Source organism: Archocentrus centrarchus, chromosome 16 (genome assembly GCF_007364275.1).
Source record: "Archocentrus centrarchus isolate MPI-CPG fArcCen1 chromosome 16, fArcCen1, whole genome shotgun sequence".
Classification (NCBI taxonomy): domain Eukaryota; kingdom Metazoa; phylum Chordata; class Actinopteri; order Cichliformes; family Cichlidae; genus Archocentrus; species Archocentrus centrarchus.
The window spans coordinates 34,714,075-34,732,418 of record NC_044361.1 but is presented as its reverse complement, the minus strand read 5'-3'; the positions used below and the strand labels follow the sequence as shown (position 1 = coordinate 34,732,418).

The window sequence follows — 18,344 nt, the reverse complement described above, 5'->3', positions numbered from 1 at the left end:
TCATCATTCTCACTCATGTTTCTGATTTTTTTTTTTTTTATTTCTTGGTGATTTTACTTGTTTGGTTCTTCAGTTTTTGACTCTCCTGCTCGTTGTGTGGTACTTTTCCCATAATGCATTGGAGGGGTTTTTGTTTTTTAGATTTTTTTTTTATATTAAATTTATTTCTGTTTATCTCTTTTATTTGTGGTTGTACAATAATTGAGTTTTATTATTTTATTAACATATTTGTGTGTTGTTTGGTATAATTATTTGAGTTTTGTTTTTAATCATTAACCATGTCACCTGGTGTTTGACTAACCTTTCTAATTCAATCTGGCCCGTCTTACATTTACTCTCATTTATTCTGAGTACGGTGATGTTTCAAAGTTTTCTCTCATTTGTTTTTATTTTAAACATTTGCAGGTTATTATTGGAGTTTATTAGTTTTATTTCTCTCGCCCTGTGGCAGCTGGGATAGACTGCCACACAGAGGTTGTTGGTTTCCTGTTTTCTTTGAGTTTGAAGTTCTCAGTGATTCAGAGCTCAGCGTCCCCTTGCTAGCGTCTCCACAGAAGTTTCCTTTACAGAAGATGAAGATGGCAGAAATGATTTCCTTCAGCAGAAGCTGACATGTTAAAGATTTGTGTTGATCTCTGTATCCTCATGGATTATCTTTGTGAACGCTCCAATAATAACCAGACACCATAATCTATATCATCCTGTGGATTAGCATAGAGGACATCTGCTGGATTACAGAGCGCTGCAGAGTCAGTGAGGCTTTATATCTTCAGTGTGTGCATATTCAGCTTTTATATTTGGCAGGTAAGAAAATTTAAAAAAGAAAGAAGTGAGGAGTCACTGTTGGCAGAGCTTGAGAACATCCAGCTGCTGCTCTGAGGTTCTCAGTAACAACAGGGTGCTGGTGTTACGTCCACTCGTGTTTCCCCATCAGATACTGTTCCCCAGCGTCTCCTTGCCCCTCCGCGCCGCCCAGGCGGCAAAAAACGCGCGTGCTTGCGCCGCAAGACAACTACGGAAACCGTGAAAGCTCAAACAACGGGTTTCGGCGAAGTTGTCCCACTTTTTTGCAACTGTCCAAAACTGGGGCAGTACCCCAAACTGGGGGAACGCATCCTGATGGCTCAATAAGTGCCATCAGATACAGTTCCCCCTGTGTTAAACTGGGGGAATGGTATCTGATGGCTCTAATGCACTCATTAGATACCGTTTCCTCCTGTGTTTGACCTTTCACGGTGTCCGTAGTTCTCTTGCAGCGCAAGCACGGCGCGTAGGTTAGGAGCGCGGAAGAAGCACGCGCGTTTTTTGCCGCCTGGGCGGCGAGGAGACATTAGGGAAACAGTATCTGATGGGGAAACGCGAATCGACGTAACACCTGTTCATGCTGTAACCCCAGAAGGATCAGAAAAACATGCAGAAGCTGTTCTTAATCTTCCATGTAGTGGAAATGACCTGATCCTGCTAGTGTGGTATCTCTGAGTCTGTTCCCAGTCTTTAAACACTCCAGAGAAAGCAGGTATCCAGAGGAGGAAGAAGAGCAGCTCGGCACACAGCTGGATGTTGATGTTGCAGTCTCACAGGAAACAGCTGGATGGCTGCGCCTGTTCCATCAAGTTTCTCTGAGTCAGGAAAATGCGCATCAGGTATTTGTAGCTATTTTTCTGCAGGATGAACAGATGAAACGTCTCGTCCTCACACCGATCCACGTTCCGGTTCTCTCCCTGCAGGTCTCCATCTGCTGTTCACCGGAGGGGGGCGCTGTTGGGCTGCCGATGAGCCGCTGAGCCAGCGGGGAGACCGGGGAGGAGGAGGAGGAGGAGTAACAGGACACCGAGTCACGGAGCGGCTGCTCGGTGGTCAGAGTGCAGCAGAACCCGGCGGCAGCTACAGCAGCGGGTCGCCGAGCAGAGTCACAGCGAGGAGCAGCAGCTGAGGAGCGGCGGAGCTGAGGCGGGGGCTCCGGTCCTCCCTGCCGGACTTTTACTGGTTTAAAGGCGCTTTTATGCTCTGCCCCCGGCGCTCTGGGGCTCTCTGTGTGCGAATAACGGAGTTCCCGTCAAAGTAGGAGAAGTGCCGTCATCAGTCCGCCTGACAGCCGGCAGCATGAAGAAGAACAGCTCCGGGAAGCGGGTGAGTGTTACCGGGACCGACGGAGAGCCCCGGAGGCTCGACGCGGCCGCTTTTATCCGTTAAAGCAAAGCTGGAGGAACAAAAGCCTCAAGGATTAGTTTTCGCCTTTATTGTGAAGGATGAGAGCCGTGGGTTGCTTAAGAACCCACGTCCGGTTTTCACAATAAAGGCCTTATTCTGCTGATGCTCAAAAAGTGACTAAAAAGACAAAAACAGAGAGAGAGATGGTGTTTTAAAGGGCGACAGGTTCTCTGAGGGTCGGACCGGTTCTCTGAGCGTTTAAGTGACCTAAATGTGGTGGCAGTGAGCGGTGTGATGGTTAATCTGCTCAGCAGCTCCAGTTTCATGATCCCGCTGTTTAATGGACTTGCATAACAAGCATCTGAGCCCAAACAGCCTCAACAGTTTGAACTAAGAGCAGGGATCTGATTAGAGGCGGGCTCAGTTTTCCTGCAGGAATAATTCACAGCCCAGGATGGATCAGTGCACTGAGCTCCTTCAAAAATGTGTTTTTATACACGAGGATAAGATAACTCCAGTTTGGTTGATATGAGTTCAGGTAAAACATCAAAGACAGAAATAACTATTTTCTAGTCTGTACAAGAATAGAAACCTGAATAGAAGCAGGAATAGAGTATGATAACTAGATACAGGACTAAAAGTACAAAGTGAGAAGAAACAATCGAGCTGACTGAAAATAAAACATTTGACGAGCTGATCTGATCAGGATCGTAGATCTTTTATTGGGCTGAGCTTCTTAGTCTGAGAAACCTGAAACTGTCTGAATGGCTCACCTGCTCTGACAGCTTCCTGTTTCCTGTGTCAGGGTGCATCCGAGTCAGCGCCGCAGAACGTTCCCCCTGAGAAGGTGGGCTGGATCAGGAAGTTCTGTGGCAAGGGGATCTTCAGAGAGATCTGGAAGAACCGGTTTGTGGTTCTGAGAGGAGACCAGCTGTTCATCTGCGAGAAGGAGGTGAGTCAGAGGGGGCGGAGCCTACAGGTGACCAGCATCTGCCATGCAATCGATCAATCACTGGGCCTGATCAGAAGCACAAGGTCTCTGATGCCCAGCGTTCTCACCAGTGACCCACAGCCAGGGGACACCCCACCTGTTATGTCATCACCTCGTTAGTTAAGGGAATCGATTTAAAGGGACACTGCAGCTTTGTCGTGAAACGGTTACAGAACCTTACAGAGAACGTCTGAGTGCTCCTTCCTCTGTGTTCTGCAGTTTAGTTTCTGGTCAGTTTGTAAACAGAAAGTTCTACTCCAGTTTCTACAGCCGACGTTCTGCAGGAGTCGAGTTTCAGTCTGAGCTGCAGATACACAGAGAGCTCCGGTTTCACTGCTGCAGCACAGGAAGGAACGTCCTCATAGAACCGTTATCACACAGGGAAAATCCTCTCAGAACTTTAATCATCCAGAGAATGTCCTCATAGAGCATTTTCAGACACAGAGAACGGTCTTGTAGAAACTTTGGTCACACAGAGAACATACTTTTAGAACCTTTTATTATTGACAGAATGTCCTCTTAGAACCTTTTCACACACAGGGCGTATTTTCTGCCATGTTATTTGGGTTCTGGGTGTGGGACCTGTGTGGAGTGGTGGGGTAGCAGAGAAGGATATGCTGAGTCTTTGTTTGGTTCTAGCATAGGAAGCAGGTCTGTACTGCAGCATGTTCACTCGTCACACCTGACGAGAACCAGCACACCTTTTATCAGACACACAGAGAATTTGACTTCCTGACGTACTCAGAGCCTCTTCTCTTTTTCAAACTATAAAAGCTTTTGAATGTTTTGTGTGCATGTCGCTCAGTGTCCCACCTCTTTGTGAAACAGGGCTGTGTGTGTGTGTGTGTGTGTGTGTGTGTGTGTTGTTTTTTCTGCTTGTTTTGTGGAAGTGTGAGAGAGTGTGAACTTGTGAGGCGGCCTCTGGTTTGTGTTTCTGATTCAGACGATTCGTTCGTGTCAGCTGAGCGTCTGTGGTGTGTTCAGGTTCCTCAACTCCACTGCATTAGAAGTGATCATTTCTACAGTTCCTCTTTCCGCCCGTCACCCAGTGTGAAATAACACAATCACAGCTTCCTGAAGACTGTCTCACAACCAAATTAGGTCCTCGGCGTCTCTGCTATGGGTCGACTCTGTTCTGCTTCTGTGCGTCTAAGTTCAGCTCGCATGAAGCTTCACAAAGTCAGCAGTTCGACTTCCTGTCCTACCAGGAATAGAAACCCAGTCTGTCGCCAGAGAAACTACACACACAGAAACACGTGCGTAGAAACCACACACACAGAAACATGGAAACACACAGGTTTGTAGTCCTGCCTTTGTGGGGACCCTCAGTGAGGCACTCACCCTTCATCTGAACCCTCTTTACCACTTTTGGTCAGACTGCTCTGCGGGTTGTTGGTCTTTTGGCTCTGAGTGTTGGTTTCAAAGTTCGGGACATTAAATTTTCAGTTAAAGAATCTTTCATCCTTCTTTGAGTTTTAAATGGAGAACATTAAGAACAACTCATTGATTATTTGTTGTCAGTTTATTGGTATTTTTTGGACCTTCTGTGGGGACCCATGTACATGTTTACAGCCTGCTGCAAAACCTGATCTGTTCTCCAGAGCTAATTTCCCCCTTCAAAACAACTGTTTGTAACTTTCCTATTAAAATGGCATTAAGGCTGAAACTAGAAACCAAGCCACAAATGGCTTCTAATCAAAGCCAACAGCGAGCAGAGCAGCTGAGAGTTGTGTAATCAATCATCAATATTCAGGGTTTGGTGCCAGAGGAGAAGTTATGTAATGACACATCCATCATGATCAATAAATTCCTGCTGTTACAGAGGCAAATAAAGCCATCAGCAGCACGAATATCATCTCAGCATGCCACCCTGCAGCTGCAGCCGCCCACCCTGCAGGTTACAGCCTCAACCCAACCAGTCTGTGAAAACCCACCAATCAGAATGAAGCAGATTTTCTACTGTCTGAACACAGAAACACAGTTTAACTTACATCTGTTATGCTGATAATCCACACTCCGTGTGTGTTTGTGTGTGTGTGTGTGTGTGTGTGTGTGTGTGTGTGTGTGTGTGTGTGTGTGTGTGTGTGTGTGTGTGTGTGTGTGTGTGTGTTAAGCTGCTGTAATCCTCAGGCAGCATCAGTGTTACACATGTTGGTGATATGCACACACACATCTGTCTGCTTGTGTGTGATCCATTGGTCTGAGCTCCTTCGGTCTGGCCAGGGACGAACTCGTATCTCTCTCACGACCTTGTTCTGATCAATCCAACCATTCTGATCAATCGTTCTGATTGATATCCGCTTTCCTGTCCTGGAAGAAGCAGACAGTTTTCTGCCCAGCCAGTCTCGCTCTATCCTCTCAGAAATCTGGCACGCAAATAAACATACTAAGTCCGTCCATAGCGTGCGTGTGTTGGTTAGACATCGTAGGCTCTTTACCTGTGTAGCACCTTAGCGCTACCTTAGCACTATATAAATAAAGTGGAATTGAGCCTGCTGTTACACCGCTTCCAGTCTTACATCAATGCTCAGTTACAAGCTGATGTGTGGAGAGCAGCGTGTGTCAGTCTGTGTGTAGTTAGTCTGTTATGTGTCATGAACACATCGTTGTTCAGAGGGTGAGTCATCCGTTTCCAGTGATGATCACAGAGTGGTCTGTACAGGTAACGAGCCTCCATATGGTGACCCAGCAGCAGGACCGCTACCTCCGCCTTTGTGCAAGGAGGAACAGGAGGAGCACTCCCAGAGCCCTGCAAAATGACCTCCAGCAGGCCACAAATGTGCATGTGTCTGCACAAACGGTTAGAAACCGACTCCATGAGGATTGTATGAGGGCCCGACGTCCACAGATGGGGGTTGTGCTCACAGCCCAACACCGTGCAGGATGCTTGGCATTTGCTAGAGAACACCAGAATTGGCAAATTCGCCACTGGCGCCCTGTGCTCTTCACAGATGAAAGCAGGTTCACACTGAGCACATGTGACAGACGTGACAGAGTCTGGAGACGCCATGGAGAGCGATCTGCTGCCTGCAACATCCTTCAGCATGACCGGTTTGGCAGTGGGTCAGTAATGGTATGGGGTGGCATTTCTTTGGAGGGCCGCACAGCCCTCCATGTGCTCGCCAGAGTTAGCCTGACTGGCATTAGGTACCGAGATGAGATCCTCAGACCCCTTGTGAGTCCATATGCTGGTGCGGTTGGCCCTTTATTTTTTTTGAGCAGTGTATTTCAGAGGCTCCTTGGTTTTCATTTATGATGTGAGCTCTTTGTTTCCCACACAGAGGCGGTGATTGGAGTGGCCGCCCTGCTACATTAAAGGCTGATGAAATGCATTTTATATTTTATATAATTTTATATTCTCATTTGTCCCGCTCTCTGTACGTTCACTCGCTCTTAGTTTGAAGGTTCAGCAGAAGGTCGCCATCACAGCATCCTGAGTCTTGAGTTTCTTGTCCCATGGTCAGACAGGCTCCTCCTCCTCCTTTGTGATGAACTGCGGCTGGTGATGATGGTCCTGGTTCAGTTCTGGAGGGTCGCTCAAGCCAGAACCTGCAGCTGGTGGAGAACTGGATCATGAGCTGCTACAGTAAGCAGACCCAGGACCATCAGCTGCAGAGCAGCATGAGGACAATGGAGCCCATCCACGTGATGGTGAACATGCTCAGATTCAAAAACGGGACTTCACAAACTAGCTGCTGACATTATGGTGCCTACATCCTACCTTCATGTGCAGTTGTTTGATGCAAAAGAGGAAACGGGTGTTGAAATTCAACTTGAAAACCATCAGCTTCTCTCTCATACTGATGGCACTTTTCACTTGCAGTTTGTTAATTTTCTGTTAGTGGTGGTTGAAACAGGAAGTGGTTGAACAGGCGACCGCTTGCAGGCCAAATGCAGCTGCTCGGGTCCAAGTCTGACCTTCTCTCTTTCTCCTTGCTTTCCTGGCTCCTCCTCACTGAACAGTGTGAAAGAAAAAAGGCCAAAAGACGTGTGACACAGCTGCAGCTCTGTGCAGCCTGAACTACATCTCCCACAATCCCTCAGCGTACCCCCCCAACAGACACCCTCAACCCCCGACTCGGCAGCATGAGCAGAGGCCTGCTAGTTACCATCAGGAGGAGGTGGGGCTGGTTTGGTCTGTTTTTATTTGTTTCCACGGGAACCTCCTACTCCCTCTGACCTCACCAACCCCACGCCACAGGCCCCCTCCCCTCCCCCCTCTCCCCTCGCCTTCGCTGACCTTATTTTAGAAACATGAACACAGATGAAGAGGAAGAGACAGCAAAACTGTCAGGAGGAAGTTTGATATGTGAGATATAAAGAGCGTGTGTGTGTGTGTGTGTGTGACTGTGAGTGTGTGTGTGGACATGTGGTCACTGTTAATCATTTTATCTCTTGTGAATCTTTGTCTTCTTTGGTGGACCTTAAACATCCAGACTGATCTGGAATCAGCTCCTGCAGCTTTGCATGTTTGCTGCTTCATGATAAAACCGCAGAATGTTCCCTTTAATGACCTGAAGAACGTCAGATATCAGCTTCTCGTCTCAGTCTCAGTTTGTAGATGCCTTAATAGGAGCAGAAACCTTCAGCATGCTTTCCAAAGATCTCTGCTCCTCATGCTGGAATAGAAGTGCATTACACTGAAAACTTGAATTATTGGAAACTTCTTAATAATTTTCACTCAGACACAATTTGGCACTGAGAACATTTTTTTTTGGGGGGGGGGTGATGAATAATACTGCTGTTCTTTGCCTCTGCTGGTGCTGCTAAGTTTACTTCCAGTAGAACTCAGACTGGAAGGTGCTGACTCAGCCCAGCCATTTCACACTCGGCTGCAGACCGCTCCCGTGCATGCAGAAGGTCATGCTCTGATCAGACATGCCTGACTGCTCTCACTTAGGTTATATAAGGATCTGCTACCCTGTAACAACCTCATAATCCCATAACACACCCCACACGTGGCCCCTGGGGGCCAAGTTGTAAGCCTTCTTCAAATCCTTCGTCCACAAAACACTTGTGGGACTCTCCATGTTTTGGTTTTAGAACTGAGGAAACTGTTCGGATGAGATGTGAAATGTCTTCAAGAAACCTAAAGAAGTTCAGACCTTTTTCAAGCTCCAGAGAGTGGAAGAGACTTTCAGTGTCCTCAGTCCAGGTCAGCAGTCCCTCCTCCCTGACTGAGGACATCATAATAAAGACAAAGAGAGTGGTAGGACCTAGAATTTAGTCTCAGTAACACAGACAAGATGAGACGGAGGGAAGAGAAACTACCACAGAGCTTAAAAACCAAGACCTGAACCCCAACACAGGACGGCAACACTGAATAGAGCAACCGTAAAGCCATAAAACCCACAGACCATGAGAACAGCAACAGAACCCAAACTCACCACTCAAAAACCCTGAAAGGCTTAAGCTCCAGGTTAAAATTTTCGTGTTTATCTCTATTGAGTGTTTCTTTGAGTCAAACCCGTCAGATATTCTTACATCTGCTCTACACTTCCTGTTGGGGGAACATCAGCAGGAAAAAGTTGCGTTCCCATGAGATCCACAAACTCCCTGATGAAGACCTGCCTGCTGAGACCTGCTGGGGGGTTTTAAACATGGTCATGCTGTGAAAACTTTTTGCTGAGTCCAGGAAGAGCTCCCAGAGAAAAAGTCCTCTAAATGCATGGATACACAACTCTAGGTGTGTGTGTGTGTGTGTGTGTGTGTGTGTGTGTGTGTGTGTGTGTGTGTGTGTGTGTGTGTGTGGTCGTGGCCTGCCTCCCAGGATGTCTCAGTTTAAAGCTGGTTAATAATGGATGCTGTTTCCATGGAGATTAATGAGCCGAAGTGACTAGAGAAACCTTCACTTAGCACATGCTAACACGCTAAGAGCTGCTGTGTGTGTGTGTGTGTGTGTGTGTAAGCCTAAACCCAAACCCAGAGTGGATGTAAATACAGAGCACATCAGCTGATAGCTGAGGGTCAGTGCCGCTCACACCTGCTGTGAAACACCTGGTGTAAGACAGGAAGCACAGAGAGTGGCATTAGGATCAACATCTGTCCCTCAGACTGAAAGACTGAGGGATGGTCAGGCATTTCTTTGAGAGGAACAGTGGATAAGGGATGTGGATAAGGTGGTCCCCTACCCCCTCACTCAGAACACCTGACTCACCTGTCCAACCACCAACCTTTGTTACCTGCTACCAGTGTTGGTTAAGTGAATTATTTAAGCAACAGTGTCGACCTATCAGCAGCCCCAAAGAAAGCTTTCACATTACTGTCTGTATTACATACGTGCATTTCTTACCTGACTTAGTTATGTTCTTTACCTACCTGTGTTAGTTACCTGTGATACCTGTGCCTGCAGGTGAAGGAGCTTGGGCGGGCTGACGAGGTGTTGGACCTGTCAGACTATGAGCGCTGCGAGGAGATCAGGAAGAACAAGAGTCGCAGCAAAAAGAACCACAGCAAGTTCAGACTGCAGCGCTGCAGCTCGCCAGGAAACACGGTACACCTGCGCACACCTGTAAACACCTGAAAACAGACACTCTGCTTTCTACACATTAACGTCTGTTTCACAGCTGAAACTTAGAACCAGGCTTTATGTTTTCTGTACGTTTGTTCTGGTTAGTTTTGATTTGGCGATGATTTGAGCACAATAAAATTGTTACCTGACATACCTATGCACCTGTGCCTGCTGTCAGCGTGTTGTCAGGTCGATGGGTCACCGCTGTCTCACTTTGAATGAAAAAGTTGCATTTCATTAACTTTAATTTCTTTATCTTCATGTGACATCATTCTCCTATCCTCACACCCCCTCAGAAAACACCTGGAAAGTATCCAGGTGTTTTCTTTTTTCCCTTCCAGGTGAGTTTTATTACATCATTACTCCATGTTGTAATGACAGCAATAAATGTCACGCCCAGTTTGGCCCACATTTGGCTTTGACTCAGCCACAGGTCCACCTCACATGGGCAGGTGTCAGGTGTGCTGTGACATCAGCAGACACATTAATTGAGAGACGGATGTGTCTGCATACGTCCTGCACCAAAAGTCCCAAGTTACCAAAAAATGTTGGTTGGTTCGGCTGTTAGTAAGTTCCACGCCTCGCTCTAATCATGCACTCACAGCAGAGTTTCACCTCACGTTACTCGTGTGAACACGCTGGAAATCACAAATGTTCTGAAACAGCCAGTGGGACAAGGAGGAGTCATCATGTGACTCCTAGCTCTGCTATTACACTGTGTCCATGTAAAAATGAAGTTTAATCATTCAGCTCCACCTGCCCTCAAACGGCATCAGTAAGCTCCTCCCCCACGTTGGTGGTGTCAGGAGAAGCTGAACGCAGACTCATCTTTGCAGACTTTTCTGTAGTTACATCCTCAGAAACTTCTGTGCACATTTGGTGTGAATGCAGCATCAAAGGCTGCAACAGACTCATCTGCTGTGAACGAGAATTACAGCTGCACTCAGTTCAGAAATTATAAGTCAGAAAGCACCAGAGAGCAGGACGGGATTCGCTGTGATTAACAAGATTCACGCCTCGCTTGTCACATCCTGGTTTGTAAAGAGGAGCAACCGGCAGCTGCAGTCAGAGGAGAGGCGAAGCTTTGATTCATCAAACTTACTGTAACCCGAGGTCATTGATTATTCATGTTCCCAGGCAGCTCGTATGGTGCTCCAGTCTGCTCATGTGCAGAAGTTCAGAGAGAATCTGAATGAAACTGTGGAGGAAAGCAGGCGGAGCTGTTATTGATCCAACTCAGCAGCGGCTGTCAGGGAGCACAGGTGGAGATTCAGCTCGGAGACCCTTTCCTCGACAGCAACACACACACACACACACACACACACACACACACACACACACACACACACACACACACACACACACACACACACACACACAGATATCCAGAATGCCCTGGGGAAAGGGGGAGGGGGGGATCAGGTGTCCTACAGACTGGGTGGCAGCTTCTGTTAATCATACACGCTTGTCTTTGAGTACTTAGGGGGACCATCCCCGATGTGTTTTCCTAAATGGGACCAGGTCCTGAGCTGACTGTGGAGCTGAAATGTGGCAGATTTCCTGGTGATCTCATGTACCACACATGTACACTGAGGCGTGGAGACCTGATATCAAGGTCCCACTTCCTGTACTGCCAAAATATGAGCTGTGTGTAGTCCAGTCACAGCCATCTCGCTCTCGCAATATATATTGTTACTTAAATTGTATTTTATACATTTTTTCTTATTTTTAAATTAATATTTTTGGTAAATTTTATATAAGTAATCATCCCAAATATTTTCCTAAATATTTTAAATTGTCTATTGATACAGATGTTAATTTAGCAATTTAGCAATCATTAAAAATTAAAAAATAAATGATATAATCAGTAATCTACTACATGCAGCAACTTTTCTTTTTAACTCACAATGGTGGCAGAAGGAAGGCAGGGACTCGATACCATATGACCACCACCACAGGATGACCTAATTTCACCACATTTTCATGCTTGTGTTGCCCATCTGGGTTTTTAGCACAGTTTCAGAAGCTGATCCATGGTGAAGCTTTCTCATTTATTTATTTTATATGTGAGCTTTGTAAAGATGTTTCTCCTTTTTAAAATAATAAAAATAAAAACCACTAAAAAATGCAAAACGATCAAAAGACCTTTGTGTTTGTGCCTCAGTGGCGTCACTAACACTGATCCAGCGATGCCTGAATGTGGAATAACTGCTGTGTGTCTGCTATGTTGCAGGTTCCTAACCTGGTCTTCCTGGCCGTCAGTCCAGAGGAGAAAGAGTCCTGGATCAACGTCCTGAATGCCACCATCACCAGAGCCAAGAACAGCATTCTGGATGAGGTGTGAGCTTTGACACTATGTAAACAGGAAGTAAACGGGAAGCTTTGCTGTGCTCGCTCAGGTCACTGGGACCCACCTTCGTTTGTTACTGGCCTAAAAGGAGCAGCAGTTTATGGTTTTCCAGCTGTTCCTGAAGACATTACAAGAAGTTTTTGTTGAACTTTCCGGGAGTTCTCGAAGGGTTCCAGATGATTTTGGTCAGAGAGGCTGTGAGTAGTTCTTGCACAAGTTTTGTTTGGCACTTCTTGGACAGTTGGTGATCCTGCTGGTGACCCTTCAGTGATGTTTTTGGCTTTGAACGACTGTTGCTGTGAATTTGAGTTGTATGGATAAAACTGAATAGAAGTTTTTGTATAATTCTGTGGGACATTATTTTGTTTTCATTGGCAGTTTTGAGCACTTTGGTACAAATCAGGTCATTTTTTTTCACAGGAATTTGGACGTTTTTGGTACAGATTTTTTGGATGGGAGCTTTTATATGAAGGATTTTGTACAGTTAAAGATGCAGCAGAACCCCCTCTGGTTCAGTCTTTCATGGATATGCATCTCTGATGGGGAGCGAAACCTAAAATCAGACCAATTGTCAGGCAGCTTCTGAATGTGTTTCTGTGGTTTGAGTCATGGTGTTTTAAAGGAAGGACAGTAGAGATGAACTCCTCACGATTCATATTTCATACCTGAGCTGTGTCTGATTTCAGTGGTCTGACTTTCTATGTTGATGTCTCCTGTTGTATTTTAATATGTTTGCTCGGCAGTGGGATGTGTGCCAGAGCTGCTGTCTGCCTTTTCCATCAGTTAGTACTCCCATTGATACGCTGATCAATAGTCTCTCACATCGTGTTCCAGGCTGTACTGTCATATTGATGTGATGTTTTCCATCCCAAATGTTTGCGATCACAGCCTGAAATATGTTTACACCTTTAATTTGGTCCTAAAGTGCTAAAATAATGTGCAGTGACTTGAAGCAGCAACCAATGAGAGCACAGGATACTGTTGATTGACATATGACCAGGTAGTAAATACATTAACCTTGGCTTCAAAGCGATGCACGACCAGAAAGCGCCTCCGGGCTGTAGCTCATTAGGTTTTATCACTAATCTCTGAATGGACCGTACGTAGCATGACAGTGAAACTTTCTCCAACTCAGTTTTTCTCATTTTGTTGACGACAGTGTTAGGATGCAAGCAGACTAGGCTAAATAACTAGGCTAATTAATGCTGGTAATTAACAGATAAGTAGCTAGAAAAGCCAGTTTGACCAGTCTGACCGACTGTCGGGAGAAACTACGGTCAGTGTCAGCAGGACAGGCGAGCGTTTGGTCTTCAGGATCTAACCCTGATACTCCAGCTTGATACTGGATGATGACCGCAGGTCATTGAACAGGAGTTTTTAGTAACTGTGAGGTTTGTGAGGTTTTGTCCAGTAAGAGCTCCTGTAACTCGCTTGTGAGAGGAATAAATCCTGTCTGAATGGTGACCACATGCCTTCCTGTTCCTCACCTGCTGCTCGTTTGTGTTTCAGGTGACAGTTGAAGACTCTCAGCTGTCTCATCTGACTCGAGATCGAGTGAAGATCCCTCACAACCGTCGACTGCCAACCAGAGGTCACCTGTTGGCTGTGGTCAGTATCATCTGTGGGGAGCTTTTTCCTTCATCAAACCTCAAACTTCTGACATAAATGATGAGACAGATTTTTCATTTTGGTTAGATTTTTGGTTTTGAGCAGTTTGTCAGCACGTTTTGTTTTTGTGCATATAAAAGGATAACTTAGCAGCTGGCAGGTCTTGTTTTGGGCATTTTTTAAAAGTTGATGGGTGTTTCTAGAAGCGTTTGACTGTTTTGGGGACAGTTTCTGTTCTGTCTTGGTTTAATTTGGTGAGTTCTTTTGGTAGTTTGGGGAGGTTGTTGGAGGGATTTGCACAGATTTTGGTCAGTTTGGAGTCAGTTATAAGCTTTTTTTGATTGTTGGGTAGCTTTTCCAGTTGCACTCATGTTTTCTTTTGTTGTTTAAGCTTCTTTGAAGGGTGTTAGTTTTTCTTCATATAGATTTTGTAGGGTTTTTTGTTTTGTTTTTTTTTTGGGGGGGGGTTGCAGCTTTTGAACAGTGTATGGATGGTGTTTGGTACTTTCTTTAGGACACTTTGGGATCGTATTTAAGTACAAGTTGCTGATGGACGTGCCAACAGTTTCAACAGTTTTTATTATTTTGAGATTTTCTTTGAAACAAATTGGGATGTTTTTCACAGGTTTTTGGATTTCATGGCACCTGTTATTTTTGTTTGTTTTGGGGGTTTTTTTGACCGCTCACTGACTGTCAGATATATCCAGATCTTTTGGTACCAAATATCCAGCTCTTCATCATGGTGGTCAGAATGGTTGTAGATGTCTTAAAGCATTTTTTCAGTCAGATTCTCAGTCATTGTGTCAGCGGTTAATCTTCCTCCTCTCTCACTCTCTCTGTCCATTAGGCCTCCACCTCCTCCTCAGATGGGATGCTGACTCTGGACCTGATCCAAGAGGAGGATGCTGCACCCACTCAAGGAGCTAACTTGGAAAAATCTGTGTCCCATCTCAGTCCAGACTGTCCCAGGTCCAAAACAGATGGCGCCCTCTCAGCTCGGATGGCAGAGGCTTCTGGGAAATCTCACAGCCTTCCCCGTGAGGTGACGGTGGTGTCGGAGCAGACCCCCCAGCCAGAAAAACGTCTCACAACAGCAGAGAAAAACCGCTGTGCCTCCATGGACGAGATCCTGACCCACTCGGAGACTAAAGCTGCTAAGAATAAAATGGCAGCAACATCTCGTTCGTCAGCCTCAGTGCAGAAAAGCATGACTGCGCCCCTCAACCAGCTGCAGGAGCTCATCAGTCAGAAGCTGGAGAAGACAGAGCGGCTGCTAAAGGAGGTGCGGGGGGCGGCTGAGGGGGAGCGGGGAAAGGTGAAGTCGGGAAAGGAGTTGACTGAATCAGAGAGACTCCTGAAAGAGGCAAAGGCGGCCTGGATCCAAGCACAAGAGGTGCTGGAGGAGGTGAAGGAGCTGAGGGCATTGTACCGACAACTGGACTCCACCTCCCCTGATGCTTCTTCCAAAAGCTCCAAACTGAACCGGAAGAGTCTGATGTGATCTATATGGTACCAACAGAACAGCCCGGTCCAGATGAACGTGACGCTGGTTTCTGTTTAATGAACTTCAAATGATGAACTGGATGAACCACTTTTAAACTGTTTAAAATTCAGGTTTTAGTTGAATTTAGGAACCAGGTCTTGATCAATACTGCAATACAGAAGGTGTCTTCAAGAAAAAATAATGAGCAGCATAAATCCCTCACAAATCTCCTAATATTTGCAGGTCCCCTCAAAGCCTTTTACCACCAAAACTTTATTTAAACCATGAAACGGGGGGTGTTCCTCAGAAGGTTCCTGATTCCTGGCTTTTACCTTCTGCACTGTGGCTGGGTAACTGGTGATTTTAGTCCCATTCACACTGAACATCACCTTCTCAGGTTTATACCTCTATAGGTTTACACATCTGACACACTCGAGGACTCACCTGCTGCAGGCAGTGCCAGCAGAAACCAGAGGATCAACCATCCAGACTGAAATGGCTGTCAGTACGTTGGTGCGTTGCTGCCTTTGAATTAGTCTGAGTAGTTTTTCAGTTCTGGTTCTTTTAAAGGAAACTTACCTGACGCCTGTCGTCAGAGCAATTGAAAATGTGCCAAGAGGAGGAAACTGTGGATAGCTGATCTCATTCCAGTCCACAGCCTTCACTGTGGATCCGTTATCTTCTACTTCATGATTTCTTTGAACTTCCTGAGATGAACTTCCAGTTTGATGCCTGAAACTTGAAGAGGGAACAGTCGACGGTACAAATGTAGGAGGTCTTATTGAAGCTGTTTACTGTGGAGGTCAGAGTTGGAGGAATCCTCTGAATGTGATTGGTACGAATCGATCTTGCTGCTGATCGTTTTTACTTCTCTGCGGGACCTTTATAGAAAGCTGCCTCTCCATCAGGGTCATTTCTACCCCCAGAAGCCAGTCACAGCGATCTGATAACCGCAGTGAAGACAGAGGCTCTCTGGGAATAAATAACATGACCTGGCTGTTTTCAGAGTTTGACCCAGATCCAGGACAAGTAAAGAACCAGTTAATGTGACTGGTTGTGGTCTAGAGCACTCCCTAAAGAGGTTTTCTGAGAATTAAAGACAACTTTGCTGAGCAATGTGGTGGAAAGCTCTGGAAAAAGCTGTTTTTTCCTCAAAGTTTACATTTGTCATGAAGGAATTTAAAGTCAGGAAGTGAAGTTTTGTTTTTGGGTCCATTTCAGTTTGTCTCCAACAGCTCTCACCCATCTGGGCTCAGAATCAGTGGCATTTAATTCAAGTTCATCAGAAATAAAGACAAACTGCTCATTTTCTCACATTTTAAAAGGTTAGAATGAGTTCAAATACACAGAATCATCCAACAGCATGATGGGACATCTTCTCAGCAAGCATCATAGTTGGGTTTGAAATCTTTGAATACTGGTCCCAGATCCACTTCAGGTCAGGTAGGAAATTCTGGACCTTTTAAAACAGTCCGGTGAGGATGAAGTGATGCTATGCACGCGGTGTGAAGAACCAGCAGCAGCTTCTGCTTCCCAAGCCGTCCACGTCAGTCTCTTCTTCTTCTCTGAATGTGAATGTTTTCCGAGACGCTCTGGAGGCGGCGATGGACCCGCAGCCTTCGGTCTCAGCTGGAAACTCAGGTGTAAATGTTTGTGAGGAACTGGACCAACTGTCCAATCGTCAGAGAAACGTCGTCTACCTTTGGGTGAAATCAGGTCCTGAGGTCTGTACTACAAAGCACGTTCAACACTCCAGGATATTGTTATCTGGTTTTAATAAAGCTAACAATGACACTTATGTGTTTGATGAGTCACCCCTGAATTTAGCTGTGTGTGTCCATGGAAACAACCAATCACAAACATGGACGGCTGACAGTATCTTGCTTCGTGGTACAGACCTGTGAACCTGCTCAGATGGTTGAACAGAAACAAACTGGATGAACTGTTTTATTTTGGGGGCTTTTCTTATAACAACGATAACAATCAGTAGGTTTCCTCAGAGAAAAGTTTTATTTTTTTAATAGATTCAGACTTTTGTATTGAACTGGAACATGATAGAGGCAAGATGGGAGCAATAAATAAGTTGCATTTTATTTTTGTGTCTCATATTCAGCGCATCAGTCAGAAGCAAGTGTGAAAATTTGGAGGTTTCTGATTGAGTTTAATGATCTGCGTTTGGTGGGTAGTTTCTTTAAATGTCCCTGCAGTCGTTCGGGTCTTCCTGCTTTCGCTCTTTGATCTTCCCGTGTCTTTTTAATGGTTTGTACTTGTGCTATTTCGACTTCTTTGCAGCAGCTGCTATAGCCTTAAACCCAGAGGGGATGATGGGAGATGTAGTCCGGAAAGGATGTGAAGCGGGTGGTAAAGCTGTGAGTCTTGATCATTTCATGTGCTAAAATAAAACCTGCAAACTCAGCCTGGATCTGTGCCGTCTCGTTAATCTGCTAACGAGGTGTGTGTGTGTGTGTGTGTGTGTGTGTGTGTGTGTGTGTGTGTGTGTGTGTGTGTTCCTGTTTTGATGACAATGTGGGGACTCAGCTATTTTTTTTTTTTTTAATAACTTCATAACTGAATGTCAGACATGAAATTTCAGCTTGAGTGCTTGGTTTAAGGTTACTCTGTGGAACATTAGGTTAAGATTTAGGCTCAGTTTAGGTTAAGGCCGGATTAAGCTTAGCTTTGTTATCAGTCTGCAACCACAGACTGTATGGGAGCAACATACACTGCAAACTGCAGCTCAGCCTTCTTAGATTGTCTGTTAGTCCAGTGAAGCACATAGCAGTTGTATTATTGGTCAGATAATTGCATTAAAAATGCTCCAAAACATTTAGGGTCTTCCCAATGGAGCGCCTCAGTGCCCTAATGAAGGGCAATTTGGGTGCCTTTTATAAAATATGGCAACCCCTTCTGGATTATTTACCTCAGGATTTAAAGGATATACTTTGCAAAGGAGGGTCACATTTTATTTTCAAATATAACCAGTGTTAAGTCTACTTTATTTTATGTATGTCCTGTGCTGGCCTGTTCTGGGTTTGTTGTTGTTGTTTTTTGTTTGGGTTTTTTTTTTTTTTTTTTTTTTTTTTTGCTTTTTCCTTTTTCTCTCATCATTTTTTTCATAAAAAGTAAATGTTCAATGAAATATATTTAAAAAAAAAAAAAAAAAAAGCTCCAAAAGGCTCCAACTTCACAAACACTGTCCAGAGGTCCAGTTCAAGGACTCCAGCTTGCTGAGGTGAAGCCTAGCAGACAG

General features: G+C 45.4%; 1 protein-coding gene across 1 annotated transcript; it reads left to right on the top strand.

Moving 5' to 3' along the window:
• Window positions 1-1,542: 1,542 nt before the first annotated feature.
• LOC115794745 (pleckstrin homology domain-containing family O member 1) lies at window positions 1,543-17,510 on the top strand. Its single transcript, XM_030750386.1, has 7 exons — window positions 1,543-1,643; window positions 1,728-2,130; window positions 2,957-3,103; window positions 9,495-9,635; window positions 11,887-11,991; window positions 13,513-13,611; window positions 14,459-17,510. The coding sequence occupies exons 2-7, from the start codon at window positions 2,104-2,106 to the stop codon at window positions 15,110-15,112; spliced, it is 1,173 nt and encodes a 390-aa protein (XP_030606246.1). The 5' UTR covers window positions 1,543-1,643; window positions 1,728-2,103; the 3' UTR covers window positions 15,113-17,510.
• Window positions 17,511-18,344: the final 834 nt, after the last annotated feature.